Source organism: Macaca fascicularis, chromosome 3, assembly GCF_037993035.2.
Source record: "Macaca fascicularis isolate 582-1 chromosome 3, T2T-MFA8v1.1".
NCBI classification, from domain to species: Eukaryota; Metazoa; Chordata; class Mammalia; order Primates; family Cercopithecidae; genus Macaca; species Macaca fascicularis.
In genome coordinates this window covers 140,637,771-140,659,436 of record NC_088377.1, presented here as the reverse complement: position 1 = coordinate 140,659,436, position 21,666 = coordinate 140,637,771, and the positions used below count along the sequence as shown (strand labels likewise).

General features: G+C 36.5%; 1 protein-coding gene across 1 annotated transcript in view; it reads right to left on the bottom strand.

Moving 5' to 3' along the window:
- SEMA3C (semaphorin 3C) overlaps nt 1–21,666 on the bottom strand; it is a 179,540-nt gene that overhangs the window by 30,621 nt on the left and 127,253 nt on the right. Inside the window, exon 12 of the mRNA XM_005550371.4 lies at nt 16,324–16,546. Within this exon, the coding sequence (XP_005550428.2) occupies nt 16,324–16,546 (223 nt within the window). The remainder of the gene's footprint in view (nt 1–16,323; nt 16,547–21,666) is intronic.

Sequence of the window (21,666 nt, the reverse complement as noted above, 5' to 3'; positions counted from 1 at the left end):
GGTAGTTGTCTGTATTTAATCAAAGAGAAAGCTACCAAATTAGTTTTTAAAATATAAATATGTTACTTTTTTTCTATTTTTAGCTAAAATAACATATTTTCTACAACTATATTAAATTATTGACCTATTTGCAATATATTAAAATATTTGGGGGAAGTCTTCAGGCAGAATTTTAACAAATAATTTTCACATGGTTTGAAAATTAGAGTACATATATAATTTAAGAAATTGTAAAAATAATGATCTTCAGTAAAATGAATGATAAAGCCTAGAGTTGGCATAAAAATAAGGAAATAGACATTTTCAAATGCTTTTGGTAGAAATGTAATCAGGAAAATCTTTCTGCAGGGCAATATGGCCATTAACCATGATGGGGTAACTGATACTAGAGTACTTTCCTGCAGTAAGGAAATAAAAAAACTGGACAAAATGTATGAGGCCATTCTTTTTAGGTAACAGCTAACAGGCAGTGCAAGACTAGAAGAAAGGATACTCACAAGCTAATCTTCATGATCATCCCCCACTTTCTGTCTGGGAACAATCCCAACAGAGGTTCAGAGAGCTTGTGTTCAAGCAGAACATGGTGGTCCCACTAAGATGAGGAGGCAGATACGAAAATGTGGGGCAGCAGAAAGAAATCAATTCTGTGGTCCAGAGTGTCAGAGAGAGGGAGGCGTCCAGAAAGCGGGTTTCAGAAATCCACGTGGAAACACTCTGTGAGTCTGTGCTTGAGTCCTGGGCTACATATGCAGGATGAGAGCACCGGAGGCTTACCAGATTGCAGGTGCTACTTGAGAAAACTGTTCAGATAAATTACAGGTTTGGCAATTCTGGAAGAGCAAAGCTGGATGAAGTTGTTCTTGCTTCAGTCAGATCTCATTAACACCTTGTTAAAAACCGTGACATCCAGCTGACACAAGAAAGGCTGAGGTTTTTAAAGTGTCACATTCTAGAGTAAGACCTAATTTAGGCCTGCCCTAACAAAACCTGTAACCTAATCTGATAAGATGTGGAAGGGAGAGATTTTGGAGTTTGAATCCTGTAAAATTGGAGTGACATGCTTTAAGCATATGCATTCGAACAAAGAGTAGTACAAGTCCAAACAAGCACAAAGCGATCAGCTAATAATAAAGTGCTTGCTATAATAAGAATGAACACCATCAGAGGAAGAAAACAGAACTCAAGCCCAGGGCATTATCCATGATTTCCAGGATTCAACAACATAATTCATTATATATCAAAAAGAGAGAAAACAGGACTAAGAGTCAAGAAGAACAAAGTTGAGATAAACCAGATGCTGGGCTTAGCAAATAACAGCTTTAAAGCAGTTACTGTAATTAGTATAAATATGTTCAAATAATAAAACAAATATATTCAAAAACTAAAGGAAGGCATGGTTTCAACAAATTAACAGGAAAATTCAGAAAAGAAATAAATACTATCCACCCAACAAGATGGAAATTTTAGAACTAAAAGTATAATAACAGAAATAAAATATTAACTCCATGGGTTTAACAGCAGATTAAAGTATTAAGAGTTGAAAGAGAAAACAATTAACTTGAAGGCAGATTATAGAATTTATGCAATTGGAAGAACAGAGGGAAAAAAGACTGAAGGAGGTGAACAGACCCTCTTGGTCTATGTATTATCAAATGGTCCAACATATATATGACTAGAGTTTCACAAAAAGAATAGAGAGATTGGAGAAGAAAAATACTTGAAAAAATAATGGCCATACACTTCCCAAATTTGATGAAAAACATTACATTACAGATGTAAGGATTCATTAATAACCAAGCTGAAGAAATGTTAAAGGAGTCAAACCCTGGCATATTTTATGTAAACTGCTGAAAACAAACCATAGAGAAAAATCCTTGAAAGGAACAAGAGAAAAAATACATTGTCATGAGAACAAGGAACATAATTATTGGTAAGTTTTTATGAGAAACAAGGGAGGCCAAGAAGATAATGGAATGACTTTTTTTTTTTTTAATGCTGAAAGAAAAGACTAAGTGAACCCATAATTCTATATCCACAAAAATACTCTTTTTAAAAAAGTGAAAACAATCAGTAAAAGCATGGAAAGTTTGTTGCCTGCAGACCTCCTGCATTTGGAGAAATCTCCTGCATTTGGAGAAATTTCTAAAGGATGCCTTTTAGCATGAAGGGAATTGGTACAAAATGGAAACTCCAAAAGGAATGAGAATCTGGTATGATTCTCTTTTTGTTAGTGCTAACTGGTGTGCAGGTAGAAATTTTGGAACTGCTACAGATATTTGAGAACATGGTAAAAGCTGAAATAAGAACAAAGCTGACCCATTTCCGAAAATCTTAGTGACAGAAAAATAAAACTATCTACTCTAAAAAATAAATTAAAAAGTCAAACAGACCTGTATGTGATATCTTACAGAGTATTAAAAAATCAGTATTTTTAGTCTAATCCCTGTATTAAGTAGGGAATTATATTCTATTTTTAATGCAGGCCCATTATCTTTTATCTACAATTGTAAAATTCACAAGTTTGTTTTCTTTTTTCTTAAATTTCTTTGGTGGCAAAATCTGTCCTTACTTGAACTAATTTGGTCATAAAACCTGACCTGCACTGACTTCAGGCTATTTATGGCGGTTGTTTTTTTTACACAGGGTTTGAAGGTTTCTGTTTCGCTGCAGAAACAGTACTGTGCATTATTACAGGGTGTGGTCCCGGGTTCTGCAAGTCATGTTACCTCATATATATGAATACATTACCTTTTCCTATTCAACTACTTCTGAATTCTGAGGCACACTTGGTTTCAAATAAGGTAATATAAACTGTAATTGCTTTTCTTTAAAAAAAAAAATATTTTCTAGATCCTTTTTACAATGAGCATATGTAACTTTGGCAATAACAATGTAAGAGACATAGTTAAGTGAAGCTATAGACTGAAATGTATGTTCCTGTTTTTACTAAGATGATGAGTGTACATCCTCAAAAGCAGATCTACAAAGACGACTTTACTAAATCAGGATACCACTATGTCTGCCCAACAGTTATGTTAGAAGGAATACAACTAATTTGTACTGTTCCCTCACACGCTGAACACCATGTATGTACAAGACCGTGCTCTATGAAGGTTCTCTTTTTGCAGTTATCAATGGCCCTCAGGAGTAGATAATGATTTCTCATTAACACACCAGTTAATGGCAGCCCCGACAACACTGCCAAGTAAATTACAAAGAAAAAGAAAATACACCTCTTCTCCTGAATCTGCAACAAATGCCCTCTATTTCCATTTTATTCATTTTCGTTTTGCACTTGCAAACAGTATAGAGTAAAACCTGCCAACTGTAATTCTTTGTTTCTTTATAAAATGTGAATACAGTATTTGCCCTACATACCTGACAAGGCTGTTCAAGATCAAAGAGTCTATGTGAACCTTTCTTGTAAATTCTACAGATTGTAACTAATTTTACTCCCCATAGTCTGAAACTGCCTTTCCTATTTGTCTCTTCACCTGTTACATAAATTATTTATGTTCTTTTGCTATACACCAGTGGTTTTTACTTTTATCTACAAATTCCAAATGAAAGAAATGCCACCAACGTACTACCAACGGATTCATCTATGATGTCACTGAAGTTTTAAAAATATATATACTTTTTGCTTTCAGCTTTTCCTGATATAGTGGGTACTCAAATGTAGTTGATACTGGAAAATAATTGCATGCATATTGTTCATTACCATTTGTATTGCTTACAAGTATCCGAGCTCTGTCAAAGGAGATGCATTTTTTTGTTTTGTTCACTGCTTATGTCTAGTGAATAGAACAGTGTTGGACATGTGACAAACATTCAAAATACGGATTAAATGCATATATACTAATATATATGACATACATCATAGATATGTGTGATTGATTTCAATAATAGATATTATATAGGTAAGTGTGTGTATGTCTCTACTGAATGCTTACTAATTGCTAGGTTGTACACTCAGGCTTATACATATTTTATCTCATTTGGTCTTTAAAGTAAACCTATAAAGTCTACTTTAAAGTTCTCCTATAAGGAAACTGGGCTTAGAGATGTTATATAATTTCCTCGAAGTAATACAACTGATAAGTGATAGAGGGCAGGATTTAAACTTGAATGCCAAACTATATTCCCTAATTTTTCATCCAGGAATGACATTAAAAAACATTCTAATAAATTATTTTCTGGGGGTGTTTTTTGTTTGTTTGTTTTTTGAGACAGAGTCTGGCTCTGTCACCCAGGCTGGAATGCAGTGGCAGTCTCGGCTCACTGCAACCTCTGCTTCTCGGATTCAAGAGATTCTCCTGCGTAAGCCTCTTGAGTAGCTGTGATTACAGGTGCATGCCACCACACCCAGCTAATTTTTGTATTTTTAGTAGAGACGGGTTTTGCCATGTTGGCCAGGCTGGTCTCAAACTCCTGACCTCAGGTGATCCACCCGCCTCGGCCTCCCAAAGTGCTGGGAGAACAGGCATAAGCCACTGCATCCAGCCTTGTATTTGGTTTTATACAAGGTTTTGGAGAAGTCACAACCAAAATTAGAAATCTCTTGATGTTCCCATATGTTGATCTAGATTTTTATAGGTGCACACACATGCTTGCATCCATCATGGTTGTAGAAAGTTTCAGAGTTAAACCTTTAGGCAGGTTAATTGAAAAATAGACTTCTGGGACGAAGTTGAAAGAGAAATCTTAAGGCCAGTGGTTTTACTAAACTAGAAAGTATGTAACGAATGACTAAGTTATGTTTTAATTGAAAAATACCAAAAAAGCAGAAAACAATAAAATGTTCCCTTTTAAGATTTGACCTAATACTTTATTTATTCAACTAAGGTGTCTGTCCTCACAAAAATATCTGCTATATCTAATGTGTCAAAAAGCGTTTAGTAAGTTTGTATATTCTGGTTCTAGAAGCAAATTTTCTCTGTGAGGGTTAAAAAAAACACCATAATACAGTATTGGCTCAAGTGATAATCCACCAAAAAAGGAATTACTACTATTATTTCCTGTGATATAGCTAAAGAATATTCACATAGGGCCTCAGGAATCACTGAAATTAATGTTGTAGGACTTTGTAAATTACTAAAAATTATATATCACGTTTTAGTATTCCTGTTGCATTACATTAAGAATTGTTTCTATTTTAATTTCAGATAAACTGACACATATTCAATAAAGAAGTCTTATTATGTAAGTTTTTACTGATCCTACACAAAAGATGCAACAACTACATTTCCAAAGATGTAAATTCAGGGCTAACCTTCTCTATTTAATCCTTTATTGTTTGGGGAGAATTACTCATCCGGGATTCATGAATTGTATAGTCACTCAACCTGTTTTCTTGCACCATTTTTTATCATAAGATAGGTTCTTCTGTGTTAGTTTTCAAAGTTTAAACCACATACATAAACTGGCCTTGAATATCTATCTACAGTTCTAGGTGCCTGGGTAAGGAAAACATCTTTCCTCTCAGAATGTGGTCATCAAACAACCCATTTACTTGCATTGTTAACCTCTTCCTACTTCTTTCTGTTCATGTCTCAGGTCTTTCCATCTGAAATGGTTATTCTCCTGGCAAATGTTACTAGTGTGTAAGAAGATAGGATGAGGAAAACAACCTACTACCAGGGCACTCAGCTATAACTGTGCCATGTCTGATGATCTTGACCACTGCATCTTCCTTCCTTTCAGTGTTTGTTCTTAAGACCACCACAATATCACATTCTTTTATTCTCCTGTTACTTGTATGATCACTCTCCATTTTCTTGGTAAATATTCTTTATTTTCCCACCCCTTAAATGAGCTCCAAGAGTTAAATCCTTATCTGCATAGTCTCCTAGACTGACTTCAAGCATTTTCATGGATTCAGCTAACACCCACATTGCTAATGACTCCCAGATCTCCAGCTCTAGCACAGTGCTCTCTATAACACCCTCTTTGACTCATCTGTCTGAATTAGTCCACCAAATCTTCAACTTGTTGTGAGACAGAGCAGAGCTTGAATTTAATTACTGTTCCTACTAGCTTTGCCATCCTAAGCAAGCATTTAATGTCTCAAAGCCTCAGTTTACACAACTGTAAAACGGGGATAATGATTTTTATTGGGTTGCTGTGGGGTTTTAATGAAATAATGTAATTGAAGTGATCAATTTAGACTCTTATGCACAGTAGGTCAAAGAAGGAGGTAAGTGTGCCATTTATTAACAAAAATGAGTTCATCACTCTCCAAATCTGATTGCTGATTCTCTCTTACCTTGATCAGTCAATGGTATTTCTTTCCACCATTTGCCAAGTCATAAATCTATGAATCAAGTCACAAATCAATTTTTTATCATCAGGTCCTTTCTTTCTCCCAAATACTTTTTAGACCAGATAATGTCATTTCTAACGCCTGTCTTAATTTAGGCTCTCATCATTTCTTACCTATAACCTATAAAGAGTCTTATTTTCTTTCATCTGTCTTTAATGTATCCTCTACAACACTGTAAAAATGATCTACCTAAAAACGTGTATGGGTCACGGCTGACACACTCTAAGGTGACCCTCAATGAGTCATGCTCCTGTATAACTCCTCCTCTTGAGTGCAGGTGGAACATGTGACTTGCTTTTAAGCAACAGAAAAATATAAAAGTGATGGTATATCAATATCAAGATTATGATTATATGAGACCCCATCTCAGCAGACTGAAGTGAGAGACTCTACTACCCTTGAAGAAGCAAACAACCACATTTTAAAAAGCCAATGAGGAGATCTATGTGCAAAAACCTGTGGGTGGCCTCAAGGAGCTAAGGACCTTACTTCTGCAAATGTAAGGAAGTGAATTTTGCCAAAAACCAGGTGAGTTTGGAAGAGGACCTTGAACTTTAAAAAACAATTGTGGCCTGGCTAAATTTTGTTGTGAGACCGTGATCAGAGAGGCTAGCTAAGCAATCATCCTTGGGAGCTGTAAGATAATAAATGTATGTACCTTAAGCCACAAATTTTGTGGTAATTTGTTATACAGCAATAGAACACTATCTCAAATACGTATCAGGCAGTAGAACACTATCTCAAATACTCCCATGCAAAATAAATATTTATTGAATTGGATTAAATTGTCTCCTCCACTGAGTCAAGAGATTCTTAAAGGAAAATGATGTTGCCATTTTTCTAAGTCCTGGAATGCAATAATCTCAATAAATTCTAATGACTGAATAAATGACATCTTTGTGATATATTACTATGTTATTCTATACTGGTAGAGAAAAGCTCAAGAACATAACATGTTATCTTTTTGCATAAATCATTAAGGACATTTCCAGAGTTTTAAAACATCAGAATTGATTAATCTTTATTTTAAAAATTATTAAAAGAAGCATAGATTAAGTTATAACTCAAAAGTTAGTTGTCTTAAGCTTCTATTGCTGTCAAGAGCAAATTACTACCAATTTAGTGTCTTAAAAACACACGTTGAAGGCCGGGTGCAGTGGCTCATGCCTGTAATCCCAGCACTTTGGGAGGCCGAGGCAGGCAAATGGCTTTGGGAGCCCAGGAATTCAAGATCAGCCTGGGCAACGTGGAGAAACTCCATCTCTACTAATAAGAGAAAAATTAGCCAGGTGCGGTGGTGTGTGCCTATAGTACCAGATACTCGGGAGGCTGAGTTGGGAGGATCACCTGAGCCCGGGGTACGGAGATTGCAGTGAGCTGAGATCACATAACTGCACTCCGGCCTGGGCCGCAGAGTGAGACCCTGTCTCAAAAACAACACAAATTTATTATCTTAGAGTTCTGTAAACTAGAACGCCATCACAGGTCTCACTGCACTAACAAAAGATTTTGAGAGGGTTCCTTTCTGGATGCTTTAGGGACAATGAATATACTTCCTTGCTTTTTCCAGCTTCTAGAGACCACCTGCATTCCTTGGCATATGGTCTCATTCCTCCATCTCAAAAGCCAGCTAAGTCACGTTTCTCTGACACTTCTTCCACTATGACATCTCTAACAATGGCCAGGTAAGCTCTGCTTTTTAAGGACTCATGTGATTAGAATAGGCACACCCAAGCAATTCAGGAAAATCTCCCCATCTCAAAGTCTGTAACATTAAACATATCTGCAAGTTCCTTTTCACAAGTAAGATAACATGTCCCCAGTTCCAGAGATTAGGACATAGAGATCTTTTGGGACAGAGGCATTATTCTGCCCGCCCCATTAGTGGAAGAGAAGAATAAGAATGCAACTCATTGTAACACATACGACTCTTAAATACCACAGACTTCCTCAGAAACTCTGTTTTCAGATCTTTTCATTCCAACTTATACTACATTTCACATTCTAAAATGAAACATTTCCTTCTATTTTCTAGAATTTGAACTTTTCCAAGTTAAATAAAAAAATTTAAAATCAGCTTTCTGCAAAAACCACCACAACTGGCAGCTATAGCCTTCCTATGGATACTCACATAGGGAAGGCCTGGCCTGACTGAGCAGCAGGCTGTGAATTCTTCTCCTCGGGACAAAGCCTGCCAAGTCTGCCTCAGGGAAACTTGGCAGCACATCAAGAACAAAAACTTAGTGTGGCCATTTATTCCTGACACACAGACAATAGACTGCATCATTTAATGTCTTCAGGCTAGAACATTTTTCTTACATTCATATCACTAGAGGGTTAAATAGGGGCAACACCCAGGGATGAGGTGTGACTGTAATTGTTTTCAAGTCATCTAGAGAAACATCAGGGATTCCGTAGTAAATGAGCCAGCGGTGCAGAGCGAGTCACTGCCCTCTGTCCTCCTGCTGAGAGCCACTAGGTCCTTGCATGATATTCTAAACTCTCCAAATATATGCAGAATCCATTTTAATTAAGGAAACAAAAACATGCCAAAGAGTTTGATGGGTGTTTTGGTGAGCGTGTAAGACATTTTGAATATAGATATGAGTCCCATTTTAACACAAATTGTAAATGGGCAAAAATTTAGTGATACATCAAAAATGAAGGTAAAGTTCTACTCCCTTTTCACATCTTCCCCTCTTGCCCCAAAGTTTTATCTCCTTTCTTCCTAGCCATAATGTAATTGACATAAACATATCAAATTCATAGGTTAAATTCGAGCACATAGGTTAATTCACACAAAAATTCAGTCTGTTCCAAGGTGCAGTTCATCCAAGTCTTCTCTGTCATCTTGCAAGATGAATCTTGTTCACATGTAAGACTTGGCAACAACATATGGATGGGTTAAAATGAGTGGTATCATTCAAACAAAGCAATGTCAATGCTAATGTTGCATGTCAACACATCAGGGATATCATCATGATATATGTGGATGAAACATTTAATTCATAGTAAAATGAAAAAATATAAATGAAATGAACTTCATTTAAGGAAAAAATGTAAAGTAGTTATGGTAAATGAGGTAAAAATGTGAAGAGAATAAATGTTCAATATATGAAATCAGATGGCATGGGTTTATATTTTGGTTGTATTACATATTAACTACTATCTTTTTGATCTTAACTTATCTGTGATTCTTCCCGAAAACAATGACAAATAATAAATGCAACTCATTCATTCAAATAATATCTATTGAGTGGCTACTGTGAGTGAGGCACTAGTCTAGGTACTAAGGATACATCAATCAATCAATGAAACCCATATCCCTGCCCTCCATGGCACCTACATTCTTACAATTCTTCATATGATATTTATAAGGGTTGGATGAGATAATTTATTTAGCATTCCTGGAAAAAGATAAGCACTGCAAATAAATTTAATTAGCATCATTATAATAGTAATAAAATATTTTAGGAATCTGTAAATATATATTTGCCTAAGTCAGAATACTAAATAAATGGGTAATTTGAGCAGACTAGAACCAATTATTATATATAATAACATATATATAACACATTATATGTATATATTCTTTATACAATCATTATATGAGATTTTAAACTGTCCTTAAAATAACAGGTGTCCGAAGAGGAGCTTAAAGAAAAATAATTCTGCTTTTTGAAACGAATTTTTTCAGCAATGAGCCCTATTTTTATTTCTAATAAGTTCTCTTTTTAAAGTAAAATGTAAATGACAACATTTGCCTCTAGATTAGCATTCACTCAGGGCTATGTTCCTTTCTTCCCCTCTCTCTTCACATACCCCTCTTTGCTACTCTTCTACATGATCAAGTAGTCATGACACCGTGACTTATCACCTATCTCCCATCAATTCAGCCATCGTTGTACTCTGCTCCATTAGTATTTCCTGCTGTGAAAATCCCTGTAGAATCTATGGTAAACTCTCAGAGGTTTCCACGTTCTGCTTTGGAAAGCAGTGACCCACAATGTTATTAAAAATCAGTAACTTACAAAGGGATTTTTCCTTACGCCAAAGCAAAAGAGACATCTAGACATCATCCTCAGAGTGACATTCACGCACAACTTCCAGCTGACAGTCATCGCTTCTGAACTCACATGCACTGCTCCAGCTATCAAATTTTACATGGGGTATTTTAAGGAGTTCTTTAAAAATCAAAATTCCTGGCTCTGCAGTTCATTAAGTGTGCCATTCCAAGAGATGTAACTGCCAGAACTGGTTAGTTACTATGAAGGCAGTTATCCTCTAATGCTAAAAGGCAAGCATTTTAAAGCTTTATTCAAATATGTGACACACACTTCAAAACTCTACACTTTCAGAGGACTTCCTGGAACTAATATTCCAACTTAGTACTCCTCCAGTTAAACGGAAGCTAATAAGAAGCATGAGACAGTATACACTATGTAAGAATGTTAGCAGAACACCACATGTATTGACCCTACATTAAAAAATCATAATAGCATTAAATTATCCTAAACCTCTAACACCCATTCATAAGAATACTCTCACTCTTTCATCAAAAACCACACGTCATTCTGATTCATGTACAGTGCTAAAAATATAAATTTTACAGAATGTCTCTGAACCTGACCCAGACACTTAAATATTTTCATAACTCCAGAAGCAAAAGGAAAACCAGCAAAAATCTCTTGACTGTGTAACACAGTCTGCTTTGAACAAACGGCCTGGATGCAAGCAGTAGGTGGCAAAGTTAAAATAGAAATGTTAATCCTATGAGAACCCTTGCCTGCTGTTTTATAGCCCTTCCTCAAGATTAAAAAAAAAAAAAAGAGAGAGAGAGAGGTAAAGAACATAAAAACACCTATAGTCCTAATACTACAGAATAAAAGGAAGTGCTGATTTTAAAATACATGTTTTCAACCGGTGATTTTTTTTTTTTTATAGACAGTAGTATCAGGAATGGGTGGGAAAATAAATAAATATAGTTTCCAGTTTAAATTTTAACTAAGTAGCAGCCTTTTTTCTTTACCCAGGATAAAAGAAGAAACATTAATTTTGGGTAACATTATGAATTACTTTATTGTATCTACATATTAGAAAATAGCTTCTTGAAGAAGTATTAATTTTTAAAAAATTTACAATGATCAACCAAAACAGTAACAAGCAAACTTTTTCTATAAAAGGCCAATATATATATATATATTTCCGGCTTGGCTGGCTACAGGGTCTCTGTAGCAACTAATCAGCTCTGCTGCTGTAGTACAAAAGCAGCCACAGATGAAATGTAAATGAATGGGTATGCCTATATTTTAATAAAACTTTCTCTGTGGACATTGAAATCTAAAAATCATACAATCTTCACTGCTCATGAGATATTCTGCTTTTTATTTTTTCAACCACTTAAAAATGCAAAACAACATTATTAGTGTATGTACCATACAGAACATACAGTGGGCTAGATTTGGGCCACAGGTTATATTAACAGTTTGCCAACCCATAGACTAGATAGCAATAATGAAAACCGTAAGAAATAAAAGGTCAGAGGACAAAGCTCACTTTTCCTTCCTTCCTTCCTTCCTTCCTTCCTTCCTTCCTTCCTTCCTTCCTTCCTTCCTTCCTTCCTTCCTTCCTTCCTTCCTTCCTCTTTCCCTTCCTCCCTCCACTTTTTCTTTTCTTTCTAAATTAATTAATTAATTAATTAATTAATTTTGCTTGATATCTGGCAACACAAAAAATAATCCGATGCAGTTTGATGAAGTAGAAGGTCAGTATCTCAAATTCAGTCAGAGTTGTACATGATAATGGTACCGGGCTAACTGTAACAGTTACCAGGCACAGAGCTCACACATCTACCATAGAGATTCTGTAAGCTACAAAATCATTCATAATATTCAAAGTGAATATCATTACATGGAATCCTATTTGCATTCCAATGAACTGTCACGTAAGTTTCCCCTATGGCATCTTCTTTGACAAATAATGTCTTCATTGAATTCCCCTGAATTTTCCTTGATGATACAGAAAAAAAGACAAAAGAGAAACTTGCTTCACCGTGCCAATAACTGGAGCATCATTATTCGTTTATAACAGCTGAAGGGTTGTCTGACACTAGGGGACCTGGAAACACCCTAGAAATGTCATATCCTTCCCAAGACAGTTAGATATATAATGCTGGGAAATCCTGGGACAATGACCTGTGATTCTCCCCCAAAAACGCTATTTTGTCTCTTTTAGTTACAAACAAGAAGAGAGAACTCTCTTTGGGAGAAATTTCACCAGCAAACCAAGAACTACTTGAGCAGTAGTTTTTTTGTTGTTGTTGTTGTTGTTGTTGTTTTAGATGGAGTTTTGCTCTTGTTGCCGAGGCTGGAGTGCAATGGCACGATCTTCGCTCACCACAACCTCCACCTCTCAGGTTCAAGCGATTCTCCGGCCTCAGCCTCCCTAGTAGCTGGGATTCCAGGCATGCACCACCACACCCGGCTAATTTTGTATTTTTAGTAGAGGCGGGGTTTCTCCACGTTGGTCAGGCTGCTCTCAAACTCCTGACCTCAGGTGATCTGCCGGCCTCGGCCTCCCAAAGTGCTGGGATTACAGGCGTGAGCCACTGCGCCCGACCGCAGTAAATATTTTATACCAATATACTGGTTGTTAGAGACTCAGATAAATTGAAATCATTGTTTAAAAATTATAATGCAGCCTGTAATGACAGTAAAGTCCAGTGGCTAAGGGCGCTACCATGTCTTCAGTAAGATGCTGGGGCATTGCCACAGCACACACTTTCCTATTAGGATGGGATCCTCAAGAGACTCCTGTGGCTTTGTAAGCAATCATCAGTGCAGCTTCCACTACAATTAAAAACATATGCCTAAATATTGTTTTTGAAAATGACACAAGTGTTTAAATACCAAAATAAAAATTCTATGAAATGGTGCCAGAAGCTTATGTGGTAAGAAAAGCCAAAGAATTTGTGCAAAAGTATGCTTCTTACTGTCTTCTATGAATAAACACTGCTGAACAGTTCATAATGGCTTAAAATTCCACCCATGAAATCTACATCTTTTATGTAGAAAATATAATTATTTCATGTAGATTTTCATGAAAAAACAACAACAACAACTTAGTTGTGGCATCTAAGTCCACCTTTAAGGCAGGCCTCACAAGAAAAAAAACCAGTCATCTTTTCTGGGTAATATGAGACATTATGGAGAGGTAATATTCCAAATTACCACACAGCCTCAGGAAAAAGAAAACTGTTTTTCTAACACGAACTCTATGTTGAATGATTGAGCTAAGGCTAAAAGCAAATCTTTGTAGTCACTGACATGAAGGCTGTATCTGTAGAGAACAAAGCTTATATGCGAATGAAGATTAGCTTTTACAGTCACATTTATGAATTCATATTACATGAGTAACAATGGACATAGTTATGATTTTCAATTTATCTTGACAAATATTTATTGAGCTTATCAGGTACTGTGACGTGCCTAGAAAAGAAATTATATAGCAAAGAGAGATAGAACTTTGAGAGAAATGTTCAGTAATGAATACAAATATGGGAGATTGGATTAACTGCTGGGTGGAGAATTTTCAAACAGGATAAATTGAGTTTGAAGCATGATGTTTGAAATGTTAATGGGTTATACAATGTGTGTTATCTAACAGTCAACTGTACATGAAAACACTGAGCATAGGAAATGGTAAGGAATAACGATATACATTTGGGATTTGTTTGCACAGAATGGATAATTGAAGCCAAGTGAATGAATGAGATGGGCATGGAGTATCTTAAAAAAGGGGACTATAAGGCCAGGTGCGGTGGTTCATGCCTGTAATCCCAGCACTTTGGGAGGCTAAGCTGGGCGGATCACGAGGTCAAGAGGTCAAGACCATCATGGCCAACATGGTGACACCCCGTCTCTACTAAAAATACAAAAATTAGCTGGGCATGGTGGCACGCACGTGTAATCCCAGCAACTTGGGAGGCTGAGGCAGGATAATATCTTGATCCTGGGACGCAGAGGTTGCAGTGAGCAGAGATCTGCCACTGCACTCCTGCCTGGGCGACAGAGCAAGACTTCATCTCAAAAAAAAAAAAAAAATGGGGGGGACCACAGACAGAACCTCAAGGAATACCCACATTCATGGGCAGGAGGAAGCCAGCTAAGACGGAACCACTAGGAAGAGAGGAGAATCCTCTGACACATGAGTGGAGCAATAGGTAAAGTGAGATTCTCCAACGCCAACTGATGCAAATAGGAGACAGAGGTATTTCAGTGGTTAAAAGCCTGTATTTTTCTTATCATGAGACCATGCAAGACCTTGGCAAAATCTGCAAAACAGCAGAGGTGGCAGTGGGTGAAGACAGATATCTAGTTTCATAACCTGGCAAGGCTTCTAAGTTGAGGATTCAGTGGAGGATGAAATGGAAGAATCAAGTGAGTAAGAATATAATTGATAACAAAAATCCTGGAGATGGTAGGATGAGATACAAATTGAGAGCAGAGTGAGGAACAGTTATTCTGGGAAGGAAGGATTATTCCTCAGCTGTCAGGCAAGCAAAGAGAGGACTAGTGAAAACTCAGATATGTCCAACTGTGGGAAAGGATGCCAACCTAGGATGCCAAAAAGGATAACCAATGTAGTAGTACATTTTAGAAGATTCTCAGTCTCAGTCCAGTAAAGCTGAAATTACATGAAAATGAAACATTCAGATATGGGATTTTTAAGAATAAAAAAAGGATAAAATAAAATCCTTATCTTAGCACACTTTGGAAATTTTATTTAGCCAAGAAAAAGTATCCACATCTTAAACTGATCGAAGTATGAGTGCAATTTATCCCTTCATCCAGAACACATATTCCACCACTGCCATATTTTATAATGACTTTTACAGACGTGTGGTCTATTTCCTAATAAACTACCTAATTTCATAAAGTAGTTCTAAGATTACAATAAGATGTTATTGTAAGGAGTGTTATTGTAAGTGAAGAGATTTCATCAGTTCCTGTAAGGTAGTTAGGGATGTTTGAAATAGATTTTAAATTACTGCCTGACCAACAGCCAGGGTGTGAAAGACGTGAGGAGTGGTTCCTAACTTTTGTGTGCATCAGAATTACTTAGAGGGCTTGGGAAAGCACAGATGAGTGGGTTTCATCCCTAGAATTTTGGAGGAAGCACCTCAGAATTTGTATTTCCAACAAGTTCTCAGTGACACTGATATTGCTGGTCCAGGGACCACACTTTGAGAACCACTGCTCTGTAACATACAATACTAGTTATTCCTTATCGTGTGGGTCTATAAACAAGCACATTTTCATTCAACTTCTATCAAAGTAAATTGATGGAATTTGTAGATGTGTTAAGACTGCCATCAATATTTTCAAAAAACCTGTCTATATTTGAGTCACATTCACTTTCAAATGTTGTATTGAACATGCTATCTGTCATTATCATTATCCTTAGAAAATGGCTTCAGGTACTGATTAAGAAGTCACAGAGTCTGTTTCTGTTGAAAGGAACACTTAACTACATGGCTTATTAAATAAGGGATAAACCAGCTTCGGTTATGTGTGGATGCAATTCTAGTACTTAATCATTGCTTTTTTTTTTTTTTTTTCCCATCGGGACAAGTAGAAGTTTTTCACAAGGCTGGTTCATTTCCAGTTCAGGTGGAAAGTGCAGCAGAGAAATCATACAAATATCTTGTAATGACAAATTGCCAAGAAAATCATATAGCCCTACCTACATATATTATATGTATTATATATTAAATATATATATATATATATATTCCTCACAAGAACTCTATAGTTTATTTATTAGCTTCATTTTACAGACGTGGAAACTGAGGCAAAAAGAGATTAAATATCTCACTAAGGGCTAGACAGAAGTAATTATTGGAGTTTTTCTAGTTTCAGTATCATGGCCCTTACCTACTACCTATATTTAATACATACTTTTACTACATATTAAAGCACATGTTGGGCTCAAATATTTACCTGTTCCGAGAAACAGGACGTGGTATCTCCCATCAGCAGCATTCACTCGATCCACAGCTATCTTTGTATACTTATAGTCAGTGCCAATACGAACAATCAAAGGCCTTTTGTGGATTGGGTAGATGGAATTGTACATGAGAGGATGGTTCCGAATAAAAGTGACAACATCATCTGGGAACTCCTTGGTGGTTCGCATATTGGGTGTAAATGCTCCTCCTGGACACTAGAAAGAAAGTTTTAAAGAACCAAGTTAATAAAATAGTTGCCTTGTTCTAGTAATAACAAAAACTCTCTACTTTTGAAATCACTTAGTAGCTCCAGTTGTTTTAAGCATATCTGCTACCTATGGAGGTGAAAAGAAATAGCATGACTATGTTTTACTATCTGTAGATGATTAATACTGTGTGTATTAACTTTAAATTAGGCTAAGTCCTTGTATGTTATTCTGTTTTCAGAGAAGAGCTGATGCCATCTCGTATATGAGATAACTCTTCACCCTTCTCACTCACCATTTTTCTATTTCTTATTTTGTGCCAGACACCATATTGTTAGGAAAACAAAAACTAGTGGACACAATCTAATGCTGCTACTTCTTAAAGTAAGTCATATTATCATTAAATTCAGTCAAACTCTGACATGTAAGTTTTATTTCATCTGATCTGCCCTCCCAAAAGAGAGAGCTTAGAAATTGGCACTTAGGGGCTTAGGTGGCTCAGGCCTGTAATCTTAGCACTTTGGGAGGCTGAAATGAGAGGATGTTGAAGCCAGGAGTTCAAGACCAGACTGGACAACACAGCAAAATTCCATCTCTGGGGAAAAAGTTAAAAATTAGCTAGGTGTGGTTGTGCATGCCTGTGATCCCACCTCCTTGGGAAACTGAGGCAGGAGGATCACTTGAGCCCAGGAATTTGAGGCTGCTGTGAACTGTGATGGCAACACTGTACTCTAGTCTGGGCAACAAAGTGAGACCCCATCTCCATAAAAAAAGGAAGAAGAAGAAAAAAAGGAGGAGGAGGAGGAAAGGAGGAGGAGGAGGGAGAAGGGGAGGAGAGAAGAAGAAAAGAAGAAGAAAGAAGATAGCTTAGACTGGATGTGTTAAATTAAATCTGGTAACTCCCCTCTATCAAAGATCCCATTCATTATCCTTAGAATAAAATACCAGCAGCTTAGAACAGCCTACAAGCTTCTGCATGATCTGGCCTGAGCCTGCCCCTCCTACTATAGGTCTTGCTGCTCCTGAGCCTCAAGCATACCTTCCCTCCAGGATCTCGGCACCTGCTGTTCCCTGCCCAGCATACTCCTCTTCAGAACACCCCATGTCGTTTTCTGTTACCTCATTCAGTTCTCAGTTCAAAAGTTGCTTCTTGAAAGTGATGACATATAAAAGTATCTCCCCTTCTCCATCTCTACTTTGTCTCCTTGGCCTGCCATTTTTCTTCACAGCCCTATTTTAACTAACAGTATACTATATATCAGTTGCTTGCGTCTTTATTGCAAGCTTGTGCTGACTGTAACTGGGTCTATTTTGTTATTGTTTTGCCATCAGACTTTAACAGAGCTGGTTAGTAGATAATCACCAGAGTAGCTGAATGAATGCATTATATCATTCATTGTATCTGGCCTGCAATTTTGGTGCAGGGTCTGTATGCAACAGGGGCCTCAATTCTGGCCAGGAGGGAAAAGTTTCAGAGCATTAAGTCCAAAGGGGCAGGCAGAAAACAAGAATGAGATCTGGAGAAAGGACTGCTGAACAGCGTCAGCAGTTCTGGAAAGAGAACCTGACACGGGCCTCTGAGGAGAAGATTCCATTCGTAGGGTACCTAAGGCCAAACTTAAGGGTAGGCTGGGAACTGCTGAGGCCAGAACTCAAACTCACTAATTGGATCTGAGTGTTAAGCTATATGAGAAAAACCATTGGGTATAATATTTTAACACATACAACATTATTACTAATGTTATTAAATACCTGTCAATATTAAATTCCTGTTGATATCTCTACTTCCAGAAACAAAAACACTATGTTATAGTTTTCTTGAAACACACAGCACTATTGTGTTATTTTTCATTTATCTTCTTTAGAGAGGTATGTGGTAAAAGGAAAGTAACAAAGCAAGCTGCCTGTTCAATAGCAACAGGCACAGCATCAGACATAAATAGCAGGATGCAATGGGGACTGTGACAAACTGGGGAGTTATGTGTTATCCAAAGATGGTAAAGAACACTTATCCAGCTGACTGCTTCTAAGCAGGAATAAAATCCTCGTGCTTCCAGACCTCAGCAGAAGACAGAATGTGGAGTTTTATGTAAAATCTGCCAAGTGTTTAATGTTGATTCAGTAAAAAAAGAACAGCAACGTGGGGGGCCAAACAAAATATGACAATCTCCAGGTTAAATCCTTGCAACAGCTGTCCAACAGTATTAGTGCCTTCGGGCCAATGCTGCCAAGCAGACCTCCATGTGCAGCTAGATCTCAGCCGATTACTAATATCATCTCACTCATTTAGATTGCATCATCATGAGTGCAATATTTAGACTAACTTTGACCAGTTAACATTACTAGACTAGAACTTTTTACAGATCTGATAAATATAGCTCTCTTTTTGTAGAAAGGCACAAGGAGCAATTAAATGACTTAAAAGAGTAGCAGTAATGAGACAAGTAATAAAATGAAACCTCTCATTCTTTATTCCATTAACTAGACTTTCATCTGGAGTTCACGCTTTTATTTTTTAAAACGTATTATATTTAAATACACGTTTATAAACTGCTCACAATGAAGACCAAAATGAGGACAAAAGTTTTAATTTGAGGCTGTTCTAAGCTGATGAATGTGTTCCATACTTCTGCAAAATACAGAATTATGGGTGTTTTCTAGCCTCAATCTTCACACAAAGTGGAAAAAGGGAACTACATTGCTCACTGCATGAAAACATGGAAAGAGCAATGCATGGGTAATTTAAATAGTTCCAGATCTTCATAAAACACCACTAATTATGGCTTGCTAAACTGATATGTCTCCTTAAGTATTTGCAAGCATTCCCGTTTCTAAGTTCTGGAAAAATCAAAGTTAGCATACATTACTAAACAATTTACATAATTTCTAGTTAGTACAGTTTGATGTGAGATAAGCTTATTAAGTTATCAGTGCCTAGTCTCTGGCTTTTCCTTAAAGGTAACTGAAATCCAGGTTAACAATTATGTCAAGGTTGTTCAAAACCATAGTTATTAAAGAGGTAATCTAAGCAAATCGAATCAAAGACGTTACTTTGCATTCATTAAAATATTCCCCACAAGACTTTTTTTAATCCTCGCATGAATTTATCACCTAGAAATAAGTGTCTCCTAGTACATGTTCAAACTTACCAAATAATTTTTTCATAATAATTAATTCTTCTATTGATTCATGGAATCAACTCTGCTGCTAAGACAATGAGTGCTAATAATGTAACACAAACAAAAATTGATTGCCCTTTGTAGACTCTATCTGCAGTACTGAGTTTGCTCAGTGTCATACTGCCAAGAATAAATCAGAAGTGATTAACTTTTCTCTCACCTTGCAATATAATAAAGCATGTTTATTGAAACTTCAAGATAACATAACATCTATGTGCTATCGTAAAGTATCTGTCCACTAATTTGGCTGGTGTTTCATTCTTTAGAACATTAATTTTACTCTGCAAATAGTCATTAAGTAATTTTAAGTAAGTAAACTTCTCCTTTAAGTGTTTTTCCTCAGTTCTCCTAGCTATTTGTTTATCAAGCAGTGATAACCCCTCCTTTTTTGAGTAAAGACAGTTCAAGGGCTCTGATTACTAAAGTGTGAGATAAAATGCTACGAACAATAAGAATGCCATGTTAGGAAAGTAACAGCAATTGTCCTTACCAAACTTCTTTCCTATACTCAGGTATTCATAAATATCTGTTGCCCTCTGGAATTTCTAAATGTTCTCTTAATCTTCACATCCATTAGGCCAGTTTTCAGAATATACTTATATATTAATATACGTATCCATTATTTGGACATACTTTATCCAAAAAGCACTCTGATGTGCCCAGTAGGGGATATAATAATATAAAATTACTGTTATCTTCTAGACACAAGTATTCAAGTAAGAAAGACATATTCAAAGCAAAATAACAATATTATGACAAAAAGTAATAACTTGAGACAAATGTAAGATAAATAATCAATTTTGGTTTAGGATCAATTTCCCTACATAGTCAAGAGCCAATATTTTTAAACTGAGTTTGTAATAGTGGAGAACTTACAGCTGCCAAGGTCAGTGAAGATGTTTAGAGATGAGAAAACAAAATTTAGAGTATTTAGAGAACTGTAATTCCTAGGGCATTGCTGGATCATGGAGCCCAAAGTGAAGGAAAGAGGTAGGAGGTGAGGCTGAAGACAGATTGCAGAAAATAATGCAAAACCAGGCAGAGAAAGAGTGACTACCATGGTCGAGGGGATCTTAACACGTGGGGGATGAGTGGTATATAGATATATAAAGGGTCTTAGTGGCACTCTAGAATCTAGGTTTATTTCTAGTACTGGTCTATGAAATTTGTATACTGAGAAAAACTCATATTTTATGTTTCAACCTTGGTAATCCAAGCCCTTTGTTTGAAGCCCAAAAAATTACATAGTTGAAGACTTGTACTTGTGTATTAGCTGACCCTCATCTTCCTTATATTTGCCCTCCCCTACATATAAAAGCCCACCGTTCCAGTCCTACTAACCCACACAGAGCTTTGAAAACTCACTTATTCATTTCCATCTGTGTCTTGTAGTGTATGCTGTACCCTGCATCTGAAAACCCCTTCCTTTCTTACCCAATTTATTCACATCCAATAACTCTTTAGGGCAAGTTCAATCTTACATTTTTTTTTATCCCTTTTCAAATCAGGCTGTTTTACTACAATCTCTCTCTCCTCTAAACTTTGATATTTATTTTTTTTACGATGTGAGATGACATGTAATTAATTTTTCATGTCTGTATGTCTTATGCATTCAATTTTCCTAGAAACATTCCTGTTTTCAAACATCTAAGAGAAACAGAAATACTCTAATGTAAGCACAACCAGAAGACGTATGTAATCAACAAAACTGCCAGCAATGAACTTCTCGTATCCTTGCCACTACTGACTATGTGGATCATCAATTTTCTGTGATCCTTTGCATGTACCCGACCTGTCCAAAGCATGATGATGGAAGCACATGACTCTGTTATACTTATAAGGAGATGTTCAAGTTGAACACTTTCATTAAGTTCTGCCTTAACAGGATATACAACATATACAAACAATCTCCTGCAAAAGCTTTATACACGTTGCAGCAGAATAATGTAA